General features: G+C 43.9%; 2 protein-coding genes across 2 annotated transcripts in view; both read left to right on the forward strand.

The window, feature by feature from the left end:
* NAA25 (N-alpha-acetyltransferase 25, NatB auxiliary subunit) overlaps positions 1 to 21,117 on the forward strand; it is a 26,680-nt gene extending 5,563 nt beyond the window's left edge. The window contains exons 4-24 of the mRNA XM_069871238.1: positions 748 to 866; positions 2,447 to 2,521; positions 3,334 to 3,441; positions 3,882 to 3,960; positions 4,497 to 4,608; positions 5,094 to 5,183; positions 5,522 to 5,691; positions 6,463 to 6,575; positions 7,450 to 7,657; positions 8,239 to 8,325; positions 9,109 to 9,289; positions 9,916 to 10,015; positions 13,738 to 13,889; positions 14,187 to 14,312; positions 14,621 to 14,864; positions 15,093 to 15,216; positions 15,570 to 15,635; positions 16,130 to 16,227; positions 16,426 to 16,536; positions 16,955 to 17,101; positions 17,825 to 21,117. Coding sequence (XP_069727339.1) covers positions 748 to 866; positions 2,447 to 2,521; positions 3,334 to 3,441; positions 3,882 to 3,960; positions 4,497 to 4,608; positions 5,094 to 5,183; positions 5,522 to 5,691; positions 6,463 to 6,575; positions 7,450 to 7,657; positions 8,239 to 8,325; positions 9,109 to 9,289; positions 9,916 to 10,015; positions 13,738 to 13,889; positions 14,187 to 14,312; positions 14,621 to 14,864; positions 15,093 to 15,216; positions 15,570 to 15,635; positions 16,130 to 16,227; positions 16,426 to 16,536; positions 16,955 to 17,101; positions 17,825 to 17,947 — 2,633 coding nt within the window. The 3' untranslated portion in view covers positions 17,948 to 21,117. The remainder of the gene's footprint in view (positions 1 to 747; positions 867 to 2,446; positions 2,522 to 3,333; positions 3,442 to 3,881; positions 3,961 to 4,496; positions 4,609 to 5,093; positions 5,184 to 5,521; positions 5,692 to 6,462; positions 6,576 to 7,449; positions 7,658 to 8,238; positions 8,326 to 9,108; positions 9,290 to 9,915; positions 10,016 to 13,737; positions 13,890 to 14,186; positions 14,313 to 14,620; positions 14,865 to 15,092; positions 15,217 to 15,569; positions 15,636 to 16,129; positions 16,228 to 16,425; positions 16,537 to 16,954; positions 17,102 to 17,824) is intronic.
* Positions 21,118 to 22,387: 1,270 nt separating this feature from the next.
* ERP29 (endoplasmic reticulum protein 29) lies at positions 22,388 to 27,232 on the forward strand. The gene is made up of 3 exons (XM_069870901.1): positions 22,388 to 22,534; positions 24,427 to 24,565; positions 25,585 to 27,232. The coding sequence occupies exons 1-3, from the start codon at positions 22,421 to 22,423 to the stop codon at positions 26,085 to 26,087; spliced, it is 756 nt and encodes a 251-aa protein (XP_069727002.1). The 5' UTR covers positions 22,388 to 22,420; the 3' UTR covers positions 26,088 to 27,232.
* Positions 27,233 to 27,731: the final 499 nt, after the last annotated feature.

The raw sequence follows: 27,731 nt of genomic DNA on the forward strand, positions 1-27,731 counted from the left end.
CAATTGCTTGTACTCTCCTAGCGGATTTATTTCTATATGTGTATGTGGAGTTCAAACACTGTTTCTTGCATTATACCCAATTTTTATGTGTATCTGTAACTTCTCTGTAAACAAACACCTGAAAATGCCAAAAGCTTTCTATGACTCTAAACAACTGGCATAATCATTAAGCTCAGGTTTCTAACTTTTAGGCTTATAACTCAGAAAGGAAATGGTGGGTGTTAGGCACTTCCACTTCTGGTCATGCAAGAAAATTGTAATTAGATGTTTTATGTATGTGTGTTGAGGATATGTAAACTACATGAAAAGCAAATTCCATTTAGATTTCTATTACTACACTGAGATATGATTGTATGTGTAGAGAAAAAATCTGGAAGGGTGAAAATGTAAGAAAGCTTTGCAAATTATAGTAAGTATTCAGTCACGATAGACCTATTATTAAAGAGTGTGGTGTGATGTACTGTGCTTGTTAAGAGTACTGAAATAGGGAAATAACAGGGTGTGGTTAACGTAAGTAAATCTGCAGTAAGAGTAACTAATTTGATATTAGGCTCCGAAAATCTTCTGTGTTTTGATACCTAATTCATGTGGAGCAGTCATTTTGCCAGGAGTAGAAATCTTCATTCAGTGTAATGCTCCAAAATAATCTAATGAAAAAGACTGAAGTGCTTCTGACCGGTTCAGTTGTTGCTGTTAATTCTGTTCTTCCTAAATTTGTCTTAACTCGAGCGTCTGGTTTTGGTTTAGCGGAACTTGTAACTAAACTGTATGAGGCAGCTGTAAAGAAGGTTCCCAACAGCGAAGAGTATCACTCTCATCTCTTCATGGCCTATGCCAGGGTTGGAGAATACAAGAAGATGCAACAGGTACAATCACTATTGTATTCTGGTCATTTAAGGTGTCCTTCTGTCTATGTAACTGTTCTGGAAGAGTTACAGGAAGATCTCATGTTTTCAGACTTGATTTACTCCTTAGTTTGCTCTTATCTTTGGGAAAAGGAATCTTGCCCATGCTCCTGCCTCTGGAATATAACATGTAACCAGTCTTGTGTTGGTTGTAATTCAGTTAAGAAAGCCCGAGAAGCCCTTCCTTTAAGTACATCTTCTCAGTTGGCAGAACAGTGTCACGCTGGTTAGTTTTGTTTTCATCCCTTCCAAATTAGGTGCCTGGAGAATGCCTATAAATGGAAGATTCTTTTCAAAGCATGCGCGCTTGCTCTTCTGTGTAAAAAAGGCACAGAGTGCCAAGTAAATGAGTCCTAGACTCCCTCTCATTCCCACTGTGCTAAGGTGACTTGAATATTTGTACAAGTTTGGCTTAAATAACTAAAAGAATATATTGAGCAGAAGTGTTGTTCTCCATTGATGACCGATTGTATGCTGAGTTCAAGCTGTAGACAGAGACTAATTTATTAATGTGTATCCACTTAAAAGCCCCATATGACAATCTGAGCTTCAGAGGCATGACTGTCAGCTGTGCTCCTGCACAACCATGAGTGAAAAGATGCCCATCTTGCAGATAACAATATTTAATATTTATCTGACCTTCCGTATGTTTTAAGTGTCATGCAAGCATGTATCTAGTTAAGTTATCCAGACATCGTCAGGGTAGGATGATCCAAATTGGCCCATGCATTTGACCTAAGGACTTAGATTCACAGGGTGTGTGGATGCAAACTAATTGGAGAGTGAAAATAGACCTCAGCATCCCATGTTCTGGGATTTTTCATCTGAAAGCGCTGGAAAGTGCAAACTCAGGTGGCAATTGGAAAACTGGCACAAAAGTCCATGTGTGGTAGCAGCCTGTATTATATGTAACTTCTTAAAATTAGTTACAGATTTTAGATGGTGTTTGTTATATACAGGCACTGGAAATCTGTGAGAGAGATGTTTGAATGACGGTTTTTCTGATAGACTGGAGAATCTTGACTATTTTGACTCTGCTTTGATACAGCCAAGCTTTCAGCGTGACCTTTGCTGACCACTGCTTTGCAGGGATAGGTGACCTCCTGTCAGGTAGCTGAGTGTGTGCATGTATGAAAGGAGTGGCGAGGGGCAGTCACGGACAAGAAGGAGGCATGTGCTTTGCAGTGCCTTTTAGCACTGACTGGTGAAAATTGGCACTGGAAATATCCCCCTCGCTTCTAAAGAATCAGTCTTCTGCTTTTTCACATAGTTACCACTTCTAACTAAAGCTACCATCTCGTTAGCATACATGCACATGCTCGCTGCCATTCCTTGTCAGACCTACACAAAGTACTTCATCTTTGAAACGTTCCACCCTCTCTTTTCTTCTTCAGCAATGTGTGTCAGGATGGGAGGGCTCACGGGTTGATAGAAGTCCTCCTGTCTCGTTAATTCTGTGCTGTCTGCTGCCATCGTTGCTGCTTTGCTTGCATTGTCAGATATGCTTCAGGAATGATGAAACTTTGTCTTGCATTTTTCAGGCTGGAATGGCACTTTATAAGATTGTACCCAAAAACCCGTACTATTTTTGGTCTGTGATGAGCCTGATTATGCAGGTGTGTATAGTGTTACAAATTAGTTTGACTTTTGCTGCAGGTGTAGTGCAAATATAGAAGTGTTCTGAGTGAAAATACTGTAGATTATTTTAAGCAAAATGTGTGTTTGAACTATTTCTGTACAGTACTGGGAAATGGACTACGCCTTCCCTAAGCAACATTGTGGATGTGTTTCAGAATTACTGCTATGGTGTTGTTATAATGCAGTTTGCCTGGACCGTCTTTCAAGTTAGAGAGCTACTGAATAAACCCTCAGACATCTGCAGCTCCTTAGGCAGAACTGTTCCTCTCTGGAACTAGGTTGTGAAGGGTCTCAGAGGAAATAAATGAGAGCTCTGGACTTCGTATGTCTTTAAAACTGCCACAGGTCTGCAGGAATCACCAGCAGCTCAGCTGTGCTGCTGTTGGGCGCGATAGCAGATTCAGGCTCTTATCAAACAACCTGACAGAGTGTTAACTAAGAAAAAAAATAAATGTGGAGGCATTAATCACGTTCTCAAAAATACTGTGCTGTGGAAAACACAAATGTATTCTTGCCGCATGTTGTTTGCTCTGGGTGTCGTGTGCCTAGATTTACAAGCCTCTGGACAGTGTAATCATGGGTGAGCTTTTCAGTACCTCACCAGTTTTACTGCTGCTCTTTAGCAGAGCAGTCACGCTCTGCACGTGGCAGATGGCAGCTCTGAATGCCTGGGGAGGGGAGATTCAAACACCTGGAGTTTTTTTTTTTAGTCTCTTCTAGTGTGAAAAAAGTGGGTGAGAGACAACACAAAAAGTTGATGAGCTGTTACAATAATTCTTCTCTTGCTCAGTCCATCTCAGCACAGGATGAAAACCTCTCGAAGACGATGTTTTTGCCACTAGCTGAGAGAATGGTGGAAAAGATGGTGAAAGAGGACAAGATTGAAGCTGAGGCTGAAGTAAGACTTATAGATACTTTTAGCTTGATTTGAGCATGCCTGAGACAGGGAATGCACTGTGCAAGGAAGCTGGTTATTTTAACTGTTTTCCAAGATATAGTAGCGTTCTGAAAGTAAAGGTAATGGGGCAGAAGGAAAACCCAAGAGCAGTGGGTTGAGAGTGATCTGGAGGAGTGTGGCCAAAGAAAGCTTTCGGCATTTGATCTGACTAATGAAGTACTTAGGTTTGCCCCCTAGGAGGCCCCAAGAGAAACTTCAGAACTGAGAATGGAAAAAAGACCTAAATTCCTGAATGTTCCACCCTCTGGGATGCTAAAGATAGCTTTGCAGTCCTGGCTATCTCCTGTTTCTAATGACAATAACACAAGCCACTTATTTCTTGGCACACCTGTATGTTGTTTTACTAGCAAATTTCATTGCAGTCTAATCTTTCTTTTAAGGTCGAACTATACTACATGATTCTGGAACGCTTGGAGAAGTATAAGGAAGCCTTGGATGTCGTGAGAGGAAAACTAGGAGGTAACTTATTCTGTCAGATAATAATCACAGTTGTGTGAAGGAACAGCAGCTCTCCTGTGCTTCAGACTTGTCCACCAGTTACAAACAAAAAAGGCTGTAAGAAGCCTGATGCTTTGCACCAGTTACAAACATCGATGCAGGCTCTGGAGGTGCTTTTGTGCAAGCTGGTGTTACCCAGTTGTTTGTGGCATTTCAGTATCATTCAGTGATAAAGCTTTGCAGCAGTGTGTTTAGCAGGAGTAAATTGATAGCGTTCTAGTTTGTTGTAGCTGTCGTCTTAAAATAAAAAAGTGGTTGTTCCTAATATCCTACATTTTTCTGGACTCCTTCTGGTGTTTAAAATGCACTTGCAGTTTTAAGGAATTGGGATATGAGGGATTCCATAGCAAACCTGGCCTTTCTGTCCTTCAGGGACCTCTCTCCTGTTCTCTAACACTGACTGGTTTACATCCGTGGCTATAATAAGAAGCTTTGTGCAGAAAGCAGAGAAGGAAGTGCGCTGATTAAATAAATTTTCCCTTCTGTTTTTAATTTAGAGAAGCTGACAAGTGAGCTGCAAAGCCGTGAGAACAAGTGTATGGCAATGTACAAGAAGCTGTGTAGGTGGCCAGAGTGCAATGCGCTGTCAAGAAGGCTGCTGCTGAAAAAGTGAGATGGTATTTCTGCTGTTCTACTGAAAAACTGAAGAAAAACACTGGGCTGGTTGTGAATTGCCTTGTTTGGCAGCTTCTATAAATGGTGGTTAAAAGAGAAGAGCATCAGAGGATCTCAGAGTGTTTCCAAACACTTCCACTCCAAAGCCTGAGGAGAAGGGCAGCAGAATGGAATGTTAAAAGGGACATGGTGAAGGCCACAGGGAGAATCAGCAGTGTAGTCACTTCTTTTTGAAGGCTGACTTTAGTGACAAGTTAATGCAATAAAATGTTATTTGCCCCCTTATTTCTAAAGGCTTTGCTGGTTGTCCAGCTCTAACTCACATGGTGGGAAAGGAGAACTGCATTTACATTTAATTTTCTATTATATGCATCTGTGTTATTCCTTAAATTCAGCTTTTGCAAGAAATGCAGTTTTAGAAGTGAATTACTGATTCGGCAAGTCTCTAAACTTTGTTCTTTGCCTGATTTTTGTTTCAGCTCAGATGATTGGCAGTTCTACATAACTTACTTCGATTCAGTCTTTCAACTCATTGATGAAGCCTGGACGCCTCCACCAGAAGAAGAGCAGTAAGTTAACTGTTTTGCTGTGGATTTGATTTTTCCCTTGTGCTACAACAATTTTTTCCACTCATATATTCAGCCTGCGTCTTTGGGTGACTTCTTGACATCAGACCCCAAATGATGTGTTTCCCCTGCTTTGTTTTGGAGGCTGGCAATAGTTTATTGGAAGCAGCTGTATAAATAGTGGTTTCTGCAGCACAGAACTCTTCCAGTGCGTGGTGATTGTGTTAGAGAATCCATGCCACATTTCCTTGAGAGTATCCTGGGAGCATGCTGAGCACGTGTTATCAATGCCCTAGCAGTGGGAAAAAATCAAAGAACCTTTTGTCTCTTTAATTGCACAGCTCTTTGGAAGGAGAGGTACATTATTCTATAGAGCAAGCTGTGAAATTTGTAGAAGAGAGGATAACAGAAGAATCTAAGAGCTCTCGGCCACTGCGGGGACCATATTTAGCTAAACTGGAGCTGATCAGGCGTTTGCGATACAGAGGTTGTAACGATGAATATAAACTAGGTAAGAGCCATTACCTGTGTGATAAATTAATCTTTTAGAGAGAATACAAACTTGGAACGAACTGTTTGCTAAATCACTGAGTTAAATTCAGTATCTGTTAAGAAAACATACATTCTGTTGTCTGGATTTAAAGAATTTTGAGAGTATTAAAAGATGAGCCTTGGAGAAAGGCAGGTTGTTCCAGGCTTCTCCAGGGCTTGTAAAAGCAAGCAGGGAAGCTTTTGAAGGGATCTAGCAGCATATGGTCACTGACATGGTGATGAAAAGTGCATTCCTGACGCTCTCTGCTTTTGTAGAACATCCTGCTGTTATGCTGTAATCACTGGGTGTTTTTTTCCATTAAGTTTTTTGGCAGCAGCACCAGGTTTTGCCTTCTAAAAACTTGCATTTAAAATTCATATTTAGGAAATCAGGGAAGGAGAGAATGTGATTAGAGCAACATTTGTGCAACTGGCTAGTTCCTTTTGTATTTCCATCCAAAACTAAGTAACTGTTAGATAAGCAGAGGCTGTGTGCGTGCCTGTAATGCTGAGCTCTTATCTGCCGAAGTAGCCTGAGTGAAGCCCTTGAGGTTTTTTTTTTTTATGTCCTTGGTTACCGGAGATGTTGAGCCTCTGTTAAAATCTGTAGTAGTGCAGCTATCCCTTTTCTTAATCGCTGTGTAAGATCAAAGGGGGAAAGCAAAAGTATTAAGAAATTTTTCTTATAGTGATTTTACAGATTCAGCTTTTAGTGGAGCATATTGAAAAGATGAACTGGCCTTTTTCCTAGGTGACCCAGAAGAACTAATGTTCCAGTACTTCAAAAGATTTGGGGACAAACCCTGCTGTTTTACTGATCTCAAAGTATTTGTGGATCTCCTCCCATCCAACCAATATGCAAAGGTAAGAAAAGATAAAAGAAGCACTGGCAGGAACTACAGCGTTTGTTTGCACCCTAGGTCCTTTATCTTAAAATACCTGTGGATCATGTTAAAAGACAGGAAACATTGAATTTTTACCTTCTGTTGAAATTCCAAAAGCTTTGCACTGCAGAAGATACAGCGAACGTTGGATACACTGAGCAGTTTCAGTCAGAGGATTTTTACTCTTTTCTCAGGTGTGCGTTTGATGCAGTTCTTGTGTTTTGAGGCCAAATGTGGTTAATGTTCCTTGGCTTCAACTCAGCTTTAAGTTTATAAACAGTGTTGGATTTTACAGCAACAAAAAGCCACTGTCCAGCCCTGACTGCATGCTGTGAGAAGTCTGCTGTCTCTTATTAAATCTGTAAACAATGAGAGGCTGCTTTTCTTGCAACTTAATTAAAAAAGTAAGTCGTTAATAAAAGATGATGACCTCGCTGAGTGCAGTGCATTACTTCAGAGTTGAGAGAAAATGTAATAGCTAGTACAAAACCACTATTTCTTGGAATTGGGCTCTGAAGCCTTTCAGCAGCTAATTATTTTAATTGCATAAGTTACTACTGTGAGCATTAACAGGTGCTTGAACTCCCTTGTGTGTCAGTGTATTGGAAACTTGCTGGCAATGTATTTATTTTCCTCCATCTATTTGATGAAGGTTACTGAAAGCAATTGGGAGCAGCCAGGATTGGGCACTCCTGGCCTTCCAAATACTTTGGAAGTGGCTTTTCAGCCACTGATTTCAGTGTGATGGCAGGGTTGATGCTGACATTTCCACCTTGCTTTATTTGTTTGAAATGATGTTTTCCATTGGTGCAGTCCCAGATGCCCTGTAGGATTTAATGGTGTTTCTCTTTCAGTTCATCAGCCAGTTGCTGGAAGTAATCCCTCTGTCGGCAACAGCGGAGAATGAAATCGCACTGCCAGCTGATATCAAAGCCCTGCAACAACACTTGTGTGTGGTGCAGCTCTCAAGGTTGCTCGGTATCTATCACACTATGGACAAGAAGCAAAAGCTGACTGTGGTCCGGGAGCTGATGTTAAGATACCACCATGGACTGGAATTTGGTGAGAAAAATCTTGAAATTGATGTTGCGTTCATTTGTAGCTTTTTATGAGCAGAAGTTCACAGCATTTTTGGGGGGGATGGAGCAGCACCGATGGCACCAATCATGCTACTAGATAATCCTTTGCTTTCTCCTTTGTGAGCATATCCTTGGGTGCACCTGAATTATCTGCTTCATTTTAATTTTTCTCCTTTCAGTTGTGTATCTTAAAAGATAAACAAGGCATTCCTGGGTAGTTCAGAGGGTACATTAGTGTATTTTCAGACTTGCCTGTCCTTTGAAGGAAAGCCAGGCTTTATCACTGGTGTTCATAGGACAAATACATGGGCAAGAGTATTGTTAATTTGTGTATCTTGCAGTTGTGAGAGAGTCTTCCTTCCAGCAGATGTTAGCGTAGCAAGGGGCCCAAAGTAACAAATGTAGCATGTGCACAGGTATTTGTTTTTAAGGAAACTTTGGCTTTTATAAATTAAGCTGTGGTTATCGTCTGCCAGGTAGCTGTGTCATTTGATGATGCTGACAATATGTGAAGCAGCTGAAAACACTGTTAGTAATTCAAGGGTAACATTTTTTTCTTTTTAGGGAAGTCTTGTTTGAAAACTGAATTGCAGTTTTCCGATTATTACTGCTTGCTTGCAGTTCACCTGCTGCTTGATCTGTGGCTGGAAGGTATGTTCTTAAAATTATGAGTTTTGCTGATGGCTCTTGCAGCTCAGTGCTGGGTGTCTTCAGAAGCATGTTCTGAGCTTGCTGTGTAGGTAATATTTTCTCTCCCTTTGCACAAGTTCTGCTGCCAGTTCCCTTCTGAAACAGAGATGTTTTGAGACTGTTCCCTTGCATCCCTTGGCACATTTTTTCTTGGGAATCCCCTGCTGCTAGACCTTCTGCTGAGACTTGTTGCCCTGTCTTGAATATTCCTGTGCTCCACATCTGCCTGTTGGTCTCCTAATCCCAGAGTCCAATAGTGGCTGTTTATATTCCTGCCCTTCAGCATAGCCACCGGTTACACAGTTGTCTTTAACCAGGGTAAATAGACTCTCAGGTTCCTAGCCAGTCACTGAGTGTGGGCTCTGGAATTCTTTGTTCTGCTGCTCACTTGCATAATGCTTGGGAGTACTCTATATGTATAAGCTAGAAATCCGGAACAGTCCAGAACTCATCAAGGAAGGTCCCTTCTCCAGCAGTGTGTCCGAGTGCTTTGCTCTGTGCAACTGGGAGCTATATATCCCCTGTGAAGAATGATTCCTTCACCCTTCCCTCAGAGAACAGCTGTAGGTGGGTGTTTTAAGGGCAGCACCGTGGCTGATGGCCGTGATCTACGTGTGTAAATGGCATGGGACCATTTCAAGAGGTGTGCAGCGTAAGGAAGCCTCAATGCCAAAGCGAACCGTGCTGTCTGTTCGGTGCCTCTCTCTGATCACACCTGTCTGTGTGTTTTGTCTTTGTCACCAGGTGAAGAGGCGGCTGTATGGCAGTGCCTAACTCTCTTAGAAGAAGCGTTGTCTCATAGTCCTTCTAATGCTCAGTTTAAATTGCTGCTTATTCGAATCTACTGCAGGCTTGGTGCATTCGAACCTGTTGCAGAGCTCTATTCCAGCCTTGATGCAAAACACATACAGCACGACACCATCGGGTGGGTAGTATATACTGAGAATAATCAGTGATGGTGACCCTCCAGTAACCAGTCCTGAGATCTTCGGTTCCCCTTGCTACTGAAAACTAGCAAATTATCAGAATTTGACGCAGTGCTGTGCAAAAATGTTTTGGAATTACACAAGATGTATCTGCTGAATTATACTTCCTTTCTCATGGAGTATCTTTCCTGTGTGATGTTGGGCTTTGGGGATTATTGACTACAGGGAATCTGAAAAACTTGTGAAATGTTGTATCTTGATGCCAGTCATAGCTTGGTGTTCTGGCGTCGTTGCGCAGCAAGGCTTGCGAGCACTAGTTAAAACACACACCAACTGGCCATGCCTTGGTTAGTGTGTTTGTGGGTATCTAAGTAAAGTTCTTGCACACTAAAGGGGATGGAGGAACTCCAAGCCCCCCCATGCTGTTTATAAAAAAATGAAAACTCCTTCCATTACTGTTAAAAGGTTAAATTTTAATGTGAGTGTTGTGATTGCCATCTATCAAATCTCCAGGTCTTTAATGAAAGCTGGACTGTGCTGCAGTTGGCTGTTCAGAGCTGTGTTTGAAATGCAGGATTCCCCAGGTTGTGTGCGGATATCTGACTCGTGCTGTGTTGTGTTGCAGCTACCTTCTGACGCGCTATGCAGGGTCACTGGGCCACTACGCTGCTGCATCCCAATCCTGCAATTTTGCACTCAGGTTTTTCCACTCCAACCAGAAAGATGTAAGTTGAAAGAAGCCTCCATTGTAATGTCAAGATGCCTTAGAGAAGTCTGTGCTCTGTGTGAGCTTACAGAAATGTAGTGGTTAATAGCACAAAGGAATTATTCCGTCAGCTTTGTTTATAGTAAGAGTTGTCTCTCCTGTGTTTTTCATTACAAGAGTTTGTGACTTACTGTTATGTGGGGTTTGCTTTAGCTTTCTAATTATAAAAGCCAGTTTTAATGCTCTTAAAAAAAAAGAGTATAATTACTTTTAAATTAATGGATTGTGATTTTATGCTGTAATTTAAGTGAAGTGTCATGTGGTAAATAAGTCCTGATATCACCTTATTTCCAGCGTTTTGGAAGGTCACGCAGTCTCCAGGGGTGGAGGTGGGGGTCAAGATGGCCATGATGTACTTAGAGATCCTTTGTTACAGTCACTGAGGCAGCGTGTTCTCGTGTTGGCTGTCCTCAGCATGTAGGGGTGATGGGGAATGCACATCACTTCAAAAAGTAGGGAAAGCGCAAGGAATCAGGTGGGAGGAATTCAGAAGGAAAAAGCTCAGCTTCGCTGAAGGCAGAGCAGAGCCCGTGACCAACTGCATTATTTTGAAGTGATAGGATTGAAATGCAAAACTTGGTCTCGTTCTAATGGGAACTACCTGCTGTATTCAGTTCAGCCCTAAAAATAGTGTGAATGAAATTAAAGTTGTCTGGAATGAGAATCTTGGGATTGGAATGGAGGAAGTAGTAAGGAGAGAGGAGCTGAATTCCTCCAAAGAGATCAGGTGCTTCCTAAAATGTCCACCATGCCCATGCTAGTAGTTTGCTGGTTACCAAGTGTACTTGTCAATAATCCTACTTGGAAGCTACTCTCTGGTATTTGTTCTGATGCATTCATAGGGAAATTGTCAATTCTGTTTCAGAAATCCCATGGAATCCATGAAAAATGGGTTAGGTAGGAGAACAGTGGAATGACACATTCTTGAAGCCTTCATGGAAATATGTTGGGCAGATAGGAACAGAAATAGTCCAGAATTGTGGTAGAGGAGGATATGCATGTCAGTCCATCTCCCTAACGCTTGCATGGCAACCCCAGTCTCGGGAGTGGGAATATACTCTGTGTATTTATGTTTTACAGTTTGATTACTCTTGACAGGTAGGTGAAGAAAGTTATTTTTACTTAAGAAACAAAGGTGCAATCCAGTTGTAATTTTTCCAATCGGCCACTGACTGAGTTGACTCCGAAAGCTCTGCAGCCAAACAACTTGCTTTCCCTCAGTCCCAGAAACAGATAAAAACACAAGACTTGTCTGTACTGAATGGTAAAGCAATCCCTCAGCAAAGTACCTTTACTCTGTTGGCAGCCCATGTTATTCCTGTGTACAAGATACTAGTTGCCATTTACGTGTGCCGGCAGGTAGATGCTGAGTGACTGTGACCTGTGTCTGGCAGGGATTTTGCTGTAGGGAACAGGATGGACAGAGCAGCACATGGATTGTACAACGGGAGCTCATTCTCATCTGTTTCCCTCATCTGCTCATTTGTTTAAGCACTGATTCTGTTTGCTAAGACTGTGTTCCTGAGTGGAATGTTTTGTGCTGAAATGAAGCCCTGGATCCAGACAGCTTTCTCCTATTGGTAGTGGTGGCTTTTTTTTGATGAGGAGTAACTTGTTCAGTCTTGTTTGGAAGTCAGTGGGTGGATGTTAACAAATGCACACCTGGGTCCAACTGTCTGAATAAAACCTTTGGCTGCTAGGTGCCAGGTAAAAAAGTGCACTGAAGAAACTACCAGATGTGACTACTTTGCTTGGGAAGACAGCATTGTAAAGCATCAAGAGATCATCTTTCCCTGGAAAACGATCTGAACTAACTTCAGGTGTGGTTACCTTGGAAGAAGGCTTTCCTCTTTGGCATGAATGATAAACATGCTTGAAGCAGAGAAAAGCTGGTTATCTCCAGCAGCTCAACATCTGTGCACAGACGAAGACAGCCACATTCCGAGTGCTGTTGCCAGGAGAATGCTGCTCAACTTGTCTTCCAGAAATTCTGAAAAGACAGTGCCTTAATGGTTCAACCAGCCTCATCTACCGCACCTTAAGTGATTGCAAGAGAGGCGAAGGTGATGCAATCGGCATTATGTAATTCTCATGCTGCAAGATCAGGATGCAACTCAAACCCACTCGCATCGTATCTCATTGTGGAGACAGAGTATTGCAACTAAAGGACCGTGAGCAGCTGCCAATCTTGAGTAGCCAAATCTGCCCTTTAAAAGTTACCTTTTTATACGGTTTCAGATACTGCCTGATCCTCTCTAGGTTGGTGTTGAAGATAGTTGGAACGTCTCCTACAGCGCACGCTGTGCATGGGACTCTGCCTAGAACAGGAAGTGTGGGATGTAAACGAATGGTCTGGCATACAAGTGTAGCTACTGATTCAGACTGGTGGCTTTGGATAACTACGTTTTCCTTCTGACTTTCTGAACTTATACAGGATTCACTTCAGGTGAATGAGTAATATCCGTTTAGGATGCTGTTCAGTCCTGACGTAATACTTCTGCTCTGGGAGAGGATGGCAAGGACAGGGAGAAAAGAGAAGGCAGTATTGCTATATCTGGCCAAAACTAAACAGGCAACTTTACCCTTCTCAAGATAGTCCTCGTTTAAATATGCAGAATCACAAGTAATCTCTAATTTTCTTGTGTCCGTCCGTCTTTAATTTCTCCAGATACTGCAGGCAAACAGAACACCAACGTGTCCTGTGGGGATTTAAAAACCACGTCGATGCAGTTGAATTAGCACCCATAGCGCAATCCCGCAGCCTGACAATGAACTCTGCAAGGCTGTTTATCAGAGGGTATGTTGTTGAATATTTGGCATATTTTTTTCATACAGTACAAATAACCAAATTTCTTAGGGGAAAAAAAAGACAAAGCTACCTAGAGGACATTTTATTATTTTGGAGGGGCAAAAAAAGAGGTGGCTTTCATCTGTGAGTGCTAGCTTCTAGTCTTTCAGAGCCTTCCAGACAAGTTGAGTCCGTTTGTACCATATAAACTCAGTTAACCAGAGGCCTTTTTTGATGGCTCTCATCTTCAGTGCATTTCATAATCTTATTCAGAAGAAAATACTTGATTTGGCAGAATTTCCCACTTGTGGAGTAATTCTGATATAAAGAATGCAGCCATCTGTCTTGACTGGGAGCATAAATAGTTCACTCTGCCTCTATAATTCTAGATTTTCATTAAAATAGTGCTTGTATGAGCGTCCTTCATCATATGAATCTCGTTCTGGAGATTGCTTGGACTGATGTGAAATATTAGTTGTGTGTCTTGTATTGCTGCATTTCATCAGAGAGGAAGCGAACTATGCCATGGACCCTGACAGATTCCTTTGGTGTTTAGATTGTATTGTATACACTACATGATTATCTTGTGATGCTGTATTCAAAAATCTAATAAAAAAGAGAAATAAAAAAGTGTGTGAGTAGTTTTTTTTCCATACATGTTGTGGTAATATGTGATGCACATCCAGGCCAGTTCCCAAAAATCTGGGATGTATTTATTTTTGGACAAGCAAAAGCGCAAGCTTCTCCCAGGGACTGAGTATCTGCTAGATTCTGTACCTCTGGGTTAATGAAAACCTCAGAAATGCAGTTTCTTAGCAGTGCCCTTGTTAAATTCTAGTTATTCTGTGTTTATGGAAGTAACTAATACAGAGGTGGTGTGTGTTTTCTTTCAGACCTCAGAATATATCATTCAAGCCTACAAATACGGTGCATTTGAGAAGATCCCGGAATTCATTGCATTTAGAAACAGGCTGAACTCTTCTCTTCACTTTGCACAAGTTCGCACAGAACGGATGTTGTTAGACCTCCTACTTGAAGCAAATATGTAAGTACAGCAGCTGTCAGTGCAGCAACTTACATGTTAAAAAAATTGTGTATAGGCAGAGCCCTTGCCAAGTGAGACCTTAGTGAGGTGTGCCTGCAGCTTTTTGGCAAAAACCTGAGCTATTTGTCTGCTGCCAATCTGCTCTCCCTTTCAGCATCCTTGTCAGTACCATGTACGTGTAACGTATCTGACATCAGAAGAGTTGAGCAGTGGAGAGAAAATGGTTTGTTATTGAGCCTTGTGTTCTGTTTCCACTGATCAAATATTTGATTTAATGTTGCTTATTCTTACCTACAGATCAACCAGTTTAGAAGAAAGTATAAAGTCCATGAGTCTGAGCCCAGATGAGGATGACATTCCATGGGAAGATTTGCGTGACAATAGAGACCTGACAGTCTTGTTTAGCTGGGATCCAAAAGACAGGTGAGTAGAAATATCCTCAGCTGTGGAGTCACACCTGTTCCTTGCATCATACACAGTGAAGAAAACCCTTCCAGGGCGACTGTCATATTTAAATGTTCTCTAGGTTGCTGACTGATAACTTAACAAGCATCACTCATCACTTCTAGCAGTGCTGCCCTTCTACATATTAATGCAGTTTTCTGAATTTCTGACCACTCTTTCCTCTACATACTGTATTGGATCACTTTGGCAAGCTTTTGTACCTGAGTGAAGCTTGCTGCTTTGCAAAATCGAATATTTGCCTGAAAACATTTGATGCCTTTCTCTAGGGACATTTCTGAAGAACATAGGAAGCTCTCGCTAGAGGAAGAAACCATCTGGTTGCGAATCCGGTCTTTAACTTTAAGGCTAATAAGTGGACTCCCAACTCTTAGTCACACTATTCAACCAAAGAACTCTGAAAAGACTGCAGAAAACGGCGTCTCATCCAAGATCGACACAATTCGATCCCTGCTTCAGCAGCTGGAAGCAGCAGTGGATTCAGGGAAGAAGTTTCTAGAACAAAAAATTCAGGTACCTATTAAGGAAAAAGCTTTCCTCAAATACTAAGTGAACGTGAATGCAAGCAGAGAAAGTGAATGCATCTTGTAACATCCAGCAGGCTGCAGAATGCCTTTAACTGACCCTGAGATAGTGTGAATCTGTGTGAGATCTGACTGAGAGATGTGCCAGAGACAAACACTGTGTTCTGGATAAGGAAAAGCTGCAACACCTTTATCTTTCTCTTTGCTTCTTGCCTAGTATCCTGTCCTTGGCCCTCCTCCTACCCGAATGGCTGGCTTCTTCAGTAATGGCAGCTGTCAGTGCCAGACTAGCTTGTTTTATCTTGTTAGTGATATTTATGAACTAGATACCAATGGCTTAGGTAAGTGTTTGAGGGGCAAGGGTTTAACTGGGTTGTCGTGATGTATGGTGGGAGGGAGCGAGATGAAAACTGCCAGGCATTGGCTGCTGTGGACCCAAACTGATAATTGTGTGTTAATTTTTTAACAATAGTAAGTTATCTGGGAGCTGACCCCTTCATTTAATGTTTTACGCCATACTTGTGTATCGTGTATCTTGATGTAATACCAGATGCTCTTTGAAAGCAGTTGTATTTACTTTTGACTGCTAACACTAAATTACACTGAAATGCCTCTTTGTTTTCTGGAAGTGGAAAATACACATACTTGTAGATTATAACTACGTTGTTTTGTTGGTGTTTTTTTTTTATTTCAGAAGATTCAGCAGAAATCCAGGAAAGGATAGGGAATAGTCTCAAGTCTCTAGTAGATCGACTAACAGGTAAATGGTGACTCAAGAGTAGACACTGGTAGCTAAGTTAGTGCTTCGTGGTGCTGTGAGGATGTGCTGCTGAGTGTGCTGCAGTTATGGGGACGTGTGCTAATGCATCTGTAGATCCCTTTGAAAGACACTTGAGAACAAGGCTGAGATTCCCCTTGGCCTGTCTGATCATGAGGCTGTTGCGTGCACAGAATGTCATTATGTCCTATCGGTTTGCTACCTTATGGCCTATTCTTAGCAACTGTTGCCTGTCTGGTTCTTGGTTCAGGTGTGCTAATAGTGGAGCAGAGATACTGTTCGTAGTGAAATACAATTCAGAGGAAACTTCAGAGCTGAACCTTCTCAAGAGGCTTTGGCCAAAGTCATCATTAGCTTCTCAGTGGTCAGTTCTCTGACAGCTTTGCACGCCACACTGTGATATATACTGTACAGAAAATAGGCATTTAAATCGATCTGCATGTCCTGAATAAGGTGTTTCTTTTTTTTTTTTTCAGACTTGTTCAATAAATGTAAAGGTGATTTGATCGAAGTCAGAGATGGCACCTTGAAAACTCATCCAAACCTGTTAGAAAACCTAGTCTTCTTTGTTGAGGTATTTTTTTCCCTCTGGAATTAAATTTTGCAGTAATTTATGGTAGAAATATTGGGACTAAAACACAGTAAAAGTTCTCTGATGTCAGTCACTCAAAAAAGTAAAGGTTTTGTTGCAAATTCTAACTACTTAAGAGTTTTATGAGTATAGAAGCCTCCCGTAAATGCAACTTGTAACATACTTGTACCTTTTTTCCAGACGATCTCCATTACCCTGTGGGTATCAAGTTACTGTGACAGTGTCCTCCGACCTTTTAAATCCAACCTGCAAAAAAAGAAGAAGAAAAAAAAAGAAAGCAGTGTAGCTATGGTAATATTACTTTGATTTGCTCACCCATCCCCAATCCGACAGCATATTTGTGCTGAAAGAAAAATCAGGGTAGATGACATGTTTCTCACAAACTTTGCCTTGTAGAAGCTGATGTGGGTTAGAGATTACTTTGTACTAATTTCTAAAACTCCATTTCATTATAATCAAATGGAGATATGCCACATCTGACAGCATGTAACAGTTTTTTAATAGGAAAAATAGTTTAGAGTATCACAGGCCTTTCTGGCTTGAATGCACTATGGTAAACTAGATAACTGGTGGTATTTATCTGGGTAAGTAGATTATAGCTTAGCACTGGGGGGTAATGGAATGCCAGACATTATGAAGTGAGTTGTCTTATAAAACAGTCATTTGCGTAGGCATTAATGCATGTTTATAAATGTATTTGTTTTTACAGCCACCTGTATTTACAAACTTTGTGGATTACATTGCTGAACTACAGACATTAACTTCCAACGTAATAGATCACATCAAAGGGCTTGAAATAATTCTGACTGCACTAAAACTTGAAGAACTGTCTCTCAAGGACACTCTGCTTTTACAGGTAAGAACTTACATCATTGTTTGTGTCCTCTATACACCTGTGTGTGATCTGTATGTATGTGCCTATTGGATAGCTTTGTTGACGGCTATTCCCAAAAATGTTTTACTGGAAGGAAAAAGAAAACAAACAAAGGGAAAAAAAACGGTGCGGACAGTGTTGCAAGATGGTGGTCCTCGTAAAAGCCTTTCAGCTTGGTCACTTTAGAAAACTGTGTGTTAAAGGGAATCTAATCCCTTTGGGAAGTTAGGTACCAGGGTTGCTCAATTAGTGACATCTGAACCCGGCCCCGGCACGGCTCCTCACTGTGCTCTGGAATTGGGAGTTAGGCTCTTAACCAGTTGGCATCCACTTGCTTGCTGTTTGACTTCGCTTCTCTAGTTTAGAATCTCTAAAGTAGAGGTTCTCTACTTTAATAAATGCTGATTGAAATGAAACGCAACATCTGCTCTCCATTTCAGCCACAAATGTTTAGCACAAGGATGTTTCCAGAAGTCTTGAGGAAATGCTAATGTGCTACCAGCGCTGGCTGGGCAATACCCGTATCTGCAGGAATTCCTGCTGCTGAGCAGGCGCTCCTTTTTCTGTGCTGGTGACCTTCCCTTTGTAAACTTACACTGTAGTCCTCATGAAATTCTTATCATTGCTTGAGATGGTGGGGGAAGCTTAACAGGAGGATTTAAACACTGCCTGTGGAGTAAATGATTTCTCTTTTGCATTTTGCAGGAAGAAAAAAAGTTTACAAAGACTGTGCAAGGGAAGGTTCAGAGCAGTTACCATCACTCAGTTCAGGAAATTGGAGAGCTGCTGAAAAAGAGACTTGATACCATTAAAAAACTAAAGATTTGAGAAACGAATCCTTGACAGACTCCACAGGGGAGTGACACCAGAATCCCAGACAGAAGTGACATTCAATATACCATCACTTTAATCCAGAACTTCCTCATAATGCATGAAGGACTTAAAATCATACAACAATTTTTTTTAGGTATTACAGATGTATTGAGCTGATTTAAATTATTGTACATAAATGAGAAGCAGGGACCCTTATCGGGGTTTGACCACTTTTTATACATGTTCATAAGCATATTGCAACAGAAGAAAATTAACTTTCTTCCCTTTTGATCTCTAGAAGCAACTGGAGATGGTCTTTAGAAGCAGCAATAGAAATCCAGTGTAAAGCATATATCTCAAAGGAGTTGTATTTTCATCACCATACAGTGTTTATAATTTTTGTATGGTCCTTGCCTTAGGAATGCAGAAATTGTAGATGCCTGCGTTCAGCCACCTCCAATGAAAGGAGCCCACTTTGGAGCTGCCTATTTTGTCCACGAGCCACCTGGTTCTACTGGGTTAATTCAGTGAGGTGGTTCCAGCAGGGAGAGGTGGGGCTGCACTGGAGGAAACCCTCTGCGGAGCCTCCCAGCGGAGCCCAGTCCTCCCTCGCAGGGTGGGAGTAAGGAAGGTTCCTCTAAGGAGAGAATTGCTGGAGGGAAGAGGTGATGTCACTGCACGCCCAGGTTGTTTTCACATTTGGAAAAATGACAAACCTGACGAAGAGTAAACTTGGCTGTTAAGCTTTAGAGAGAGAGATGGGAATCGGTGTTTCAGCAAAAAAACCAGACAAAACCAGAGACCTTGTATATAATAGCTGCAGTGAGGTCTGACATTGCGGTCTGATTTCATGTCAGTTTAATGTAAAGCAGCAAACATCAAGACTTTTAAAAAGTGTATTTAGATTACTGAAACTTTAAGACTTAAATATTTTAATAGAAATTAAATCCTTTTGGCTTTTGGTTTTAAGTTGGCAGAGGTAACTTTTGCTTCCGTTGTGGTATGAGGCTGAGAATACTTTTTGTAACTATATGCTTGCTTTTTTGCAGTTGATCTTTGATTATTCCAGTACTAGTCATTAGGCGTTCTGTTAGAAAGTGCAATCACTTCATCTGCTCCCACTGAATCTGCATTTCTGCTGGTTTTTTTTCATTTTAAAAGTAATGCAGCCTAAAATCGTTAGGCAAAAAAAAAGTACATGTACCTGCAATACAAGGGACAGGTCAGACATTGCAGATTCCTCATCTTCTGATTTAAAGCAGCTAGAATCTGAAGTCTATATTTAAAGTTTTAAGAGAGCTGACAATCCTCCCTTTGTCATCTCTTCTGAGTATGTTTTGTTAGTAATGCTAGAATGTTGAGAGTATTTTTTTAAAATAAATCCCCTGTGTATAAAAAAAAAAAAAAATCACATTGCTGCTCTTGCTGGATTTAGTTTTGCTTTGCCCCATCCTGAAAGGGAAAGAAGAGTGTCTGCAGGTTGTCTAAATTGTAATGGATGTCCTGATGGTTTAATTGCAATGTCTGGTAAGTGCTCTGGGATGGAGGAGTACCAAAATGTGTTAAGTCTGTTTTATAGTAATGCTTTTCTTGGAAACAAGAGAAAAAACAAAGCCAGCCAACTGAACTCCTGTATGTTGTATAGAAATACCTTTCTGGAAAGCAAGTCATGCTCCCGAAATTAAAGGAAGACCGATGACTGAAACGGATGCTTTGAAATGTGTAGGGTAAGTGAAAACAGTCCCATTACTGAGATGATGCAATTCATAGAGAAGCACTGAGCCAGAAATCTGCACTGCCCCTTTTCCTTCAAGGAGGCAAACTCGCTGATGTTCCTGCCCCCTCTGTCCCCGTGGCAGGGCTCACTGGAGAGGGCTCTGCGCAAATACCAGCACTGAGTCCACAGTTGTCCCAGCATCCTCATCCAGAGGGGACAGCCTAATTGCTGCGGGAGTTTCCTTCCCCTGCTGCTGCAACTGATTGAACTCGCCCAGTCGCACTGAGAAACAATGGTGAGAAACCCAAGTGAAGCATCAGGTTAACATAACCAAGCTTTTAAAATCCTCCCTGAAAGCCTGTGCCTGAAAGCAGAACTTGCTTTAAAAAAAAAGGTTTTCTGCATCAGCTCTCTTAAAAGCAGAATTGAAACTGCTGGGGGGAACACGTGTCGTCTGAAGCAAAGTCTGAGAAGAGATGGAACCATGGTTTGCTCTCGCTTCCCGTCACAGCATTTGGCGTGGTACAGGTCCCTCAGACCATCCCCACGCCTGCACAGCAGGAATACTGACGGCTGCTCAGTGTTAGCTGCTGTCCAGTTCCCAGTTACAGCCCCTGGTGAACGATACGTGGCTCAAACAAACAGAACTTCTGGATTACTCAGTGTTGTATAAAACCGGGTGCCATCTCTTCACAAGCTGTAGTTTCTCTGTAGGGGGAGACTGTACAAAAATGACTGCATACTGACTGTTTGGGGGCTTGGTTGAGGGAGAATTTCTTTCCCCCTATAAATTGTGTACAGTTAAATATATTATATATTTCTTAAGAAAAAGCATTTCGTCTCCAGAATATGTCCTACAGGGACCTGGTAGGAAATTCAAGCTATAACCCATTGCTGCTGTTCCCCCTTTTTCACTCTTGGGATTTGTTTTTCTTTGTTTTGGATTTTTTTTTTTTTGGTGACAAATTGAAAAACATACCTAGAAGAAGCTACCAAGACTACTGTTTACAGACTGAAAAAATACTGCTTTTGTACTACTGGGGTCATGAGCCACGATCCTTTTACAGATTTCCTCAACTCTTCTCTTTGCTTAAAATCAGTGTCTGATGTAGATAAAGGTCAGAAGTCCTATCCTGCTTTGTCTACATACTGGACAAAATGTACAATGCCTCTTTGTGTTGCCCATCACTTTTGTACTTTTTAGCTGTTCAAAAATTGCATTTATATTTTGCAATCATTGATAATCATGACTTTATTTTATCTGCTAGTAATCTTAAAGGGTTTTTTTGTTGTTGTTGTATTTGCAGCCTTATCTGAACTTTCTCTCCCTTGATTATTCATTGTTAATTTATGACTGTAGAAGATAGGGATGCGTCAGCCTTCTACGGACTTAAGTGACACAACTGCAAATGATCTGCTTTAAACTGGATGGGTTTATAATTTATATAAAAGTCAGTTTCGTTACAAATAGGTCTTGCTGCCTCTTTAATTTTTTTGTCTAGGTGGTCTGGAAGTGACTGAAGTGCTTGTCTACACTGTCTGGCTTTGTTGGCCCCTTGGTGAAGCCAAACTATCCTGGTGAAGGGCAAGCAGGATATCGAGTTACCTGCAAAGGAGGAGGATGGAAAGAGAGGGGGAAAGAGCTCTTTGCTTTTCACCTGGGGGCTGGGTCGGGAATTTTGGGAACGATGTCTGCTGGGGTGAGGGAGCTTGGATGCGTCTGTTCTCTGACAGGCTTGTGTGTCGTCGGTTTGCTGGCAGCACATGGGAGTTTTCTAGTAGCCCAAAGCCCTCTGAGGTGCTTGAGAAGGCCTTGGCAATGGCACTGTGGTGCCCCTAAGCTTGGCATGCTGCTGTGTATGAATGCACTGTGCCTCAACAGCTGTGCTCTTTCCTGTAAAGCAGGATCCTGCATTCTGCTCTTTTCCTTGCATTCACCTATGCCAGCACTGCTGGAAGCTGCCTCCTCCTGCTTAGTGGGAGCGGGATGGTGTGGTTTGCATTAGAAGGGTCCCTAAAGGTCATCCATTCCCACCCCCTGCCCTGCGCAGAGACACCTTCTACTGGACTGGTGAGACCACTCCTCGAATCCTGGGTTCAGTTGTGGGCCCCTCACCACAAGAAGGATGTTGAGGCTCTGGAGTGAGTCCAGAGAAGAGCAACGAAGCTGGTGAGGGGGCTGGAGAACAAGAGGAGCGGCTGAGAGAGCTGGGGGTGTTCAGCCTGGAGAAGAGGAGGCTGAGGGGAGACCTCATTGCTCTCTGCAACTACCTGAAAGGAGGTTGTGGAGAGGAGGGAGCTGGGCTCTTCTCCCAAGGGACAGGACGAGAGGGAATGGCCTCAAGCTTCGCCAGGGGAGGTTTAGGCTGGACATTAGGAAAAATTTTTCAAGGAAAGGGTCATTGGTCCCTGGCAGAAGCTGCCCAGGGAGGGGGTTGAGTCACCTTCCCTGGAGGGGTTTAAGGGACGGGTGGACGAGGTGCTGAGGAACATGGGTTAGTGATTGATAGGAACGGTTGGACTCGATGATCCAGTGGGTCTCTTCCAACCTGGTGATTCTATGATTCTATGATCTGGCTCCTCCAAGCCCCATCCACCGTGGCCTCGACCACCACCGCTCCCCTGGGCGGCCTGCTCCCCCTCGTGCCGCTCTCCTCGCCGCTCTCTCACCCCTACGGCCAGCTCCAGCCCTTCCCCCGGTGCCGTCGCAGCCCCCGGTTGGGGCGGGGCGAGCCCCGGGCGGCTCCGCCCCGCTGGCTGCTCGCTCCGCCATGGCTGCGGCGGCGGGTGCGCTGCTGCTCTGCCTGCTCGGCCTGGCGCTGCCCGGCGGCCGCGCGCTGCACACCAAGGGCTCCGTGCCGCTCGACTCCATCACCTTCTACAAGGTACCGGGGCAGCGCCGCGGCGCTCGGGGGCGGGGCGGCCGCCCATGTGCGCGGTCGCTCCGCCGTGGCGACCGGCGGGAGGGCGAGGGTTGGGGAGCGGGGGGCGGGCGCGGGGCTGCCGCGGTGCCCCCCCCGCCAAGCCCCCCGTTCCAGCCGCCGCCGCCGCGGGGGAAGCGCTGGGGGCTCGCGGAACGGCAGGGGCGGCGGGGTAGGGCGCCGCGGCCAATGGGAGAGAGGCGGGGGCCGGGTAGCCAATCAGAGAGGGGCAGGGGGCGCCCGGCAGCCAATCAGGGGAAGGCAGGCGCGCTGCAGCCAATGGGAGCGCGGCAGGGGCGGTGGCAGCGCGGCTGGGCGCAGCCAATCAGAGAGCGGCGCTGAGAGCCGGTAGCCAATCGGAGAGCGGCATGGGCGGCTGGTAGCCAATCAACGTGGTCCAAGTGGAGCCACGCTGCCAGGAGCACCGGCTCGGGCCCCGCACCGGGTCCGCTCTGGGCTCCCCGGAGCCCGCACCGAGTCCGCTCTCGGCTCCCCGGGCCCCGCAGCGGGTGCGCTCTCGGCTCCGCGCAGAGGGGGAGCCAAGCGCCAGCGCTCCTCGCCGGTCCCCGCGAGGGAGGCGGCGACGGGCGGCTCGCCGTGCCGCTCCGTTAAACCGCTGTGAGACGCGGCGTTCCACAACCCTTAGCGGCTTCCAGCTCTTCCGCAACGAGGAGAAGTTAGAATCATAGAATAACCAGGTTGGAAGAGACCCACCGGATCATCGAGTCCAACCACTCCCATCAATCACTAACCCTTGTCTCTCAGCACCTCGTCCACCCGTCCCTTAAACCCCTCCAGGGAAGGGGACTCAACCCCCTCCCTGGGCAGCCTCTGCCAGGGACCAATGACCCTTTCTGTGAAGAATTTTTTCCTAATATCCAGCCTAAACCTTCCCTGGCAGAGCTTGAGGCCATTCCCTCTCGTCCTGTCCCCTGTCCCTTGGGAGAAGAGCCCAGCTCCCTCCTCTCCACAACCTCCTTTCAGGTAGTTGTAGAGAGCAATGAGGTCTCCCCTCAGCCTCCTCTTCTCCAGGCTAAACACCCCCAGCTCTCTCAGCCGCTCCTCATAAGGCCTGTTCTCCAGCCCCATCACCAGCTTCGTTGCTCTTCTTGCAGCAATTGGCAGAAAGCTGAAAGAGGGACTTTAAAAGTCCAGCTAAACATCAAAGCTGTAGCTAGGCTTGCTTCTCACCAGGCCAATAAATAAAGCAATCATCGTCAGGGCCCCAGCGGTGCTCGCAGTGCACTTCGTAGTTGGGGAGCTGTGTGGCAGTCTGAGTTTGCAAGGTAGACTTTGTGGGAGACAAAAAAGCCCAAACTATGTGACAGATTCCGTTTCCGAGCAAAGCAAAATTGAAGAGAAATGACACAAGCCAAGAGGAATCGATTAAAGCAGGAGTTCACTGTTTCCTGAATCGATACAGCAGACCTCCCGCACCTCCGCTCCCTCCCCACACCTCCTCTCCTAGCCGAGAGCTGCCGTTCTCATGCCACAACGCTTCAGAATTACATTAAGTTTGGTCTCTATCCTTTTAATGTCCCACTGGAAATGGTTTAGCTGACTTCCTTCCAAGGTGCTAATCGGATTTACAGTAAGCAAATCGTGTCTAGTTAAAGGCGTTGTTGGATCCCCCAGACCTACCAGGCACCAAATTTGTCATATGGTGCAGGAACATGAACACTCAGCGCTCAGACTCTCCTCCACACTGCCATGACTCATTTTGAAAGCCGTAATTATAAAATTTCCATTTTCCCTCTCCATCTACTCATTGCACAGGAAAAGAAGAGCAAGCTAAAACAACCCTAGGTGACTCTTAGACATGAGATAAAGTTTTTGTCTTTTTCTTCTTGTTTTAGGTAATTCCAAAGCATAAGTTTGTCCTTGTGAAATTCGATACGCAATATCCATATGGTGAGAAACAAGATGAGTTTAAAAAGCTGGCAGAGAGCTCAGGCTCCAGTGAAGATCTTCTGGTGGCTGAAGTGGGAATATCAGGTGAGGAGCTCTGGACTGACGTGTGCAGTATGGGTTGGTGTGGAGCAAATAATATTCCCTGCTGTTGCTGATGAGAACAGGCTCTGAGGTAATTCCAGTAGTGCGGAATGAGATGTGTCTGGCCATGTCAGAGCTGTGCCTCCCGTGGTGAGTGTAGGAGTGCTGCTTATCTCCTTTTGGCTGCTTAATGAAGAAAACCAGCTGGTAAACTGGATGCCACCCTCCTCATTCATTTCACTCGTCTTTTTTTTCCCTTTCTTTACTGAGAGAAACCATTTCATGCATTTCTAGGGAATGGGCCTTACAAGAATCATTCTTTAGCCTCAAGCCTGGTCAGTCAAAGCGAATAAATTGTGAATAATTCATGGAGCAAAACTTCCGTTTATTACTGGTGAAGCCCAGAAAATGGCTGTTGCGCTATAGAAGCAGCTTTAAGAGAAAAGCAGTGAAGAGTGGATCACTGTCACTTTGCTTTGTAGGCAGAATGAAGAATTAAAGTTCACGGGAGTTGTCTAACTGGGAAGTTTCATCCATGTTGACACCTCTAAACACATGGATTTAGCTAAGCAGCATAGTTTAAAACACATGAAGTTATGTTTTCTGTCCTCAAGAATAAATACAATTTGTGTTAAGATGAGAAAACATTTTGTAGCTTGACATGTGTCAGAACTAAAACACAAAACTGTGCACTCTGCACACAGATCTGGAAATAAAGCCATTTAACGATAAAATCAATGGATAGAGCAAAACAAGGGGGAAAAAGGCTGTTTATTTCCCATAAAGAACAGGGTTTGTACACAGAGGTCCTGCCTATATTGTCTTACACTATCACAGTCGCAGCAAAGCACTGTTAGAATCTTGTATTATTCTTTGGAATATCTAATAGTGATTCAGCACTAGGAAGTGTTGAAACTCTGGACACAAGTATTTATCAGTTTACATAGGAGAGAATCTTAAATTATTTCTTCCTTTTAATTAACGTACTGTGCTTTTTCTGTGTATTGTTTTTTTCTTGACAGATTATGGTGATAAACTGAACACTGAGCTGGGAGATAAGTACAAGCTGGATAAGGAAAAATTCCCTATTTTTCACTTGTTCCGGGATGGTGACTTTGACAATCCCTTACCTTACAGCGGCCACATCAAGGCTGGAGCTATTCAGCGCTGGCTGAAAAGTAATGGCATCTACCTGGGGATGCCAGGCTGCCTGAAAGAGTACGACGTGCTGGCCAGCAAGTTTGTGAGCACCACTGAGAAATCAGAACGCCAGTCCCTCCTGAGAAAGGGGCAAGAGAGCTTAGAAAAAACAAAAGAAACGGAGAAGAAGTCAGCTGAGCAATACTTGAAAATTATGAGCAAGATGCTGGAGCAGGGAGAAGAGTTTGCTGCTAATGAAGTCGTCCGAATCACTAAACTGATTGAGAAGAACAAAATGAGTGATGGGAAAAAGGAGGAGCTCCAGAAAAGCCTCAATATCCTCGCTTCTTTCCTGAAGAAGAATAATGACAAAGATGAGCTCTAATATGCTGGAGAACTTTGTACAAGCTGTGAAACACTGTCAAGAGTCCTAACCAGTTCTCCTGATGCAAGCAAACTTCCCGCTGACTTCAAGAGAGCAGCAAATTTCCTTCTGGTATTCTCAGTTTACAAGATCAAGAGGAAGACATTCCCTAAAAACAGTATTCTAAATGTTGGAAAGATCACCTTAAAGCAAGACACCAGTATTGTGTAATACTATTCAATAACAGTGTTAAAGCAGACAGAAAAAAAGCACTAGATTGGCCTGAAGCACATTCCTGGTGGTTTTTACAGCTGTTCTTTGGCAAACAAATAACAAAATTCAGCCTCACATTCCATCGTACACATTATGAAAGGTACAGGTTGGGTATTCCTCGCATCCCCACTTTTCTCTTTTCTTAGTGTCCCTGGGTTTTATGCTCTTTAATTTACCCCCCCCCCCTACTTTTTGTTTTCTTAATAGGGCCCCTTCTCCAAGTCTTGTTCTTACCTGTTGTTGACTAAGAGACCTGGAGTTTCCTTTCTCTGACTTCTTCAGTGGCTCCTGTCTCTGTTTGGTTTGGGTATCAGCCAAATGCGGGCAGGCATAATGAAGTCAAGTCCTCCACATATCAGAGCTCGCCCCTCATCTTCTGGCCGGAGCAGCCATTTCAGCAAACACTGTCCTGAAATCCTTTATGGTACCCTGACAGATTTGAGGTCTGGACATCTGAAAGCCTCAAGCCATAGTTAACATGAACAAAATATTGTCTCCAGCCTGGTCTTCAGAAGCAATTGACACTGTCAAACAAGCTTCAGCACTTTTTGGTAGTTTTCAGACAGGGAGGAGAAGTATTTGTGCCCTTCAAAGTCCCATCTGTGCTGTTTTAACGGAGATACCTGGACCAGGGATCAGGTCAGTCCTCGAAACCTGATGCTGCATGTGCTGTTCACACTGTGTGGAATTCAGATGGTGTCTGGGAGATGCCGTACTCCTGGTCAGGGAGAGTCGAAAAGAAACACCTGAGCATTTTACCTTGACTACGCTTTAAGCAAAACTGATTTTGGTGGGAGCTTTGCTGCCTTTTGAATCCTGGGGTGGGTAGAAGGAGCAGGTATTGCTGCAAGATAAAATGTATTAATAATGCTATAATAAATGGTTCCAATTAACAGCTGCTTCTTAAACTGCTTTCTAGGGAAACTGCTGCCGGTTTTGTGGTTAGAGGGGAAGGCAACGGCCGATCGGACGGGGCTGCCTGGAAGTGATGGGAATGCCTGGAGCTGTGGGGTTTGCAGGGAGCGGTGTGGGGGTCACTGGGGACCGAAGCCCCCCTGCCTGGGGAGGAGGAAGGATCTCTCAGGAGCACAGAAGGGATAGTTAACAGGAACAAAAGAGGAGGCTGAGGGGAGACCTCATTGCTCTCTCCAACTACCTGAAAGGAGGTTGTGGAGAGGAGGGAGCTGGGCTCTTCTCCCAAGGGACAGGGGACAGGACAAGAGGGAATGGCCTCAAGCTCCACCAGGGGAGGTTTAGGCTGGACATCAGGAAAAATTTTTTCATGGAAAGGGTCATTGGTCCCTGGCAGAGGCTGCCCAGGGAGGGGGTTGAGTCACCTTCCCTGGAGGGGTTTAAGGGATGGGTGGACGAGGTGCTGAGGGACATGGGTTA

The sequence above is a fragment of the Phaenicophaeus curvirostris genome, chromosome 17 (genome assembly GCF_032191515.1).
Source record: "Phaenicophaeus curvirostris isolate KB17595 chromosome 17, BPBGC_Pcur_1.0, whole genome shotgun sequence".
In the NCBI taxonomy this organism is placed as follows: domain Eukaryota; kingdom Metazoa; phylum Chordata; class Aves; order Cuculiformes; family Cuculidae; genus Phaenicophaeus; species Phaenicophaeus curvirostris.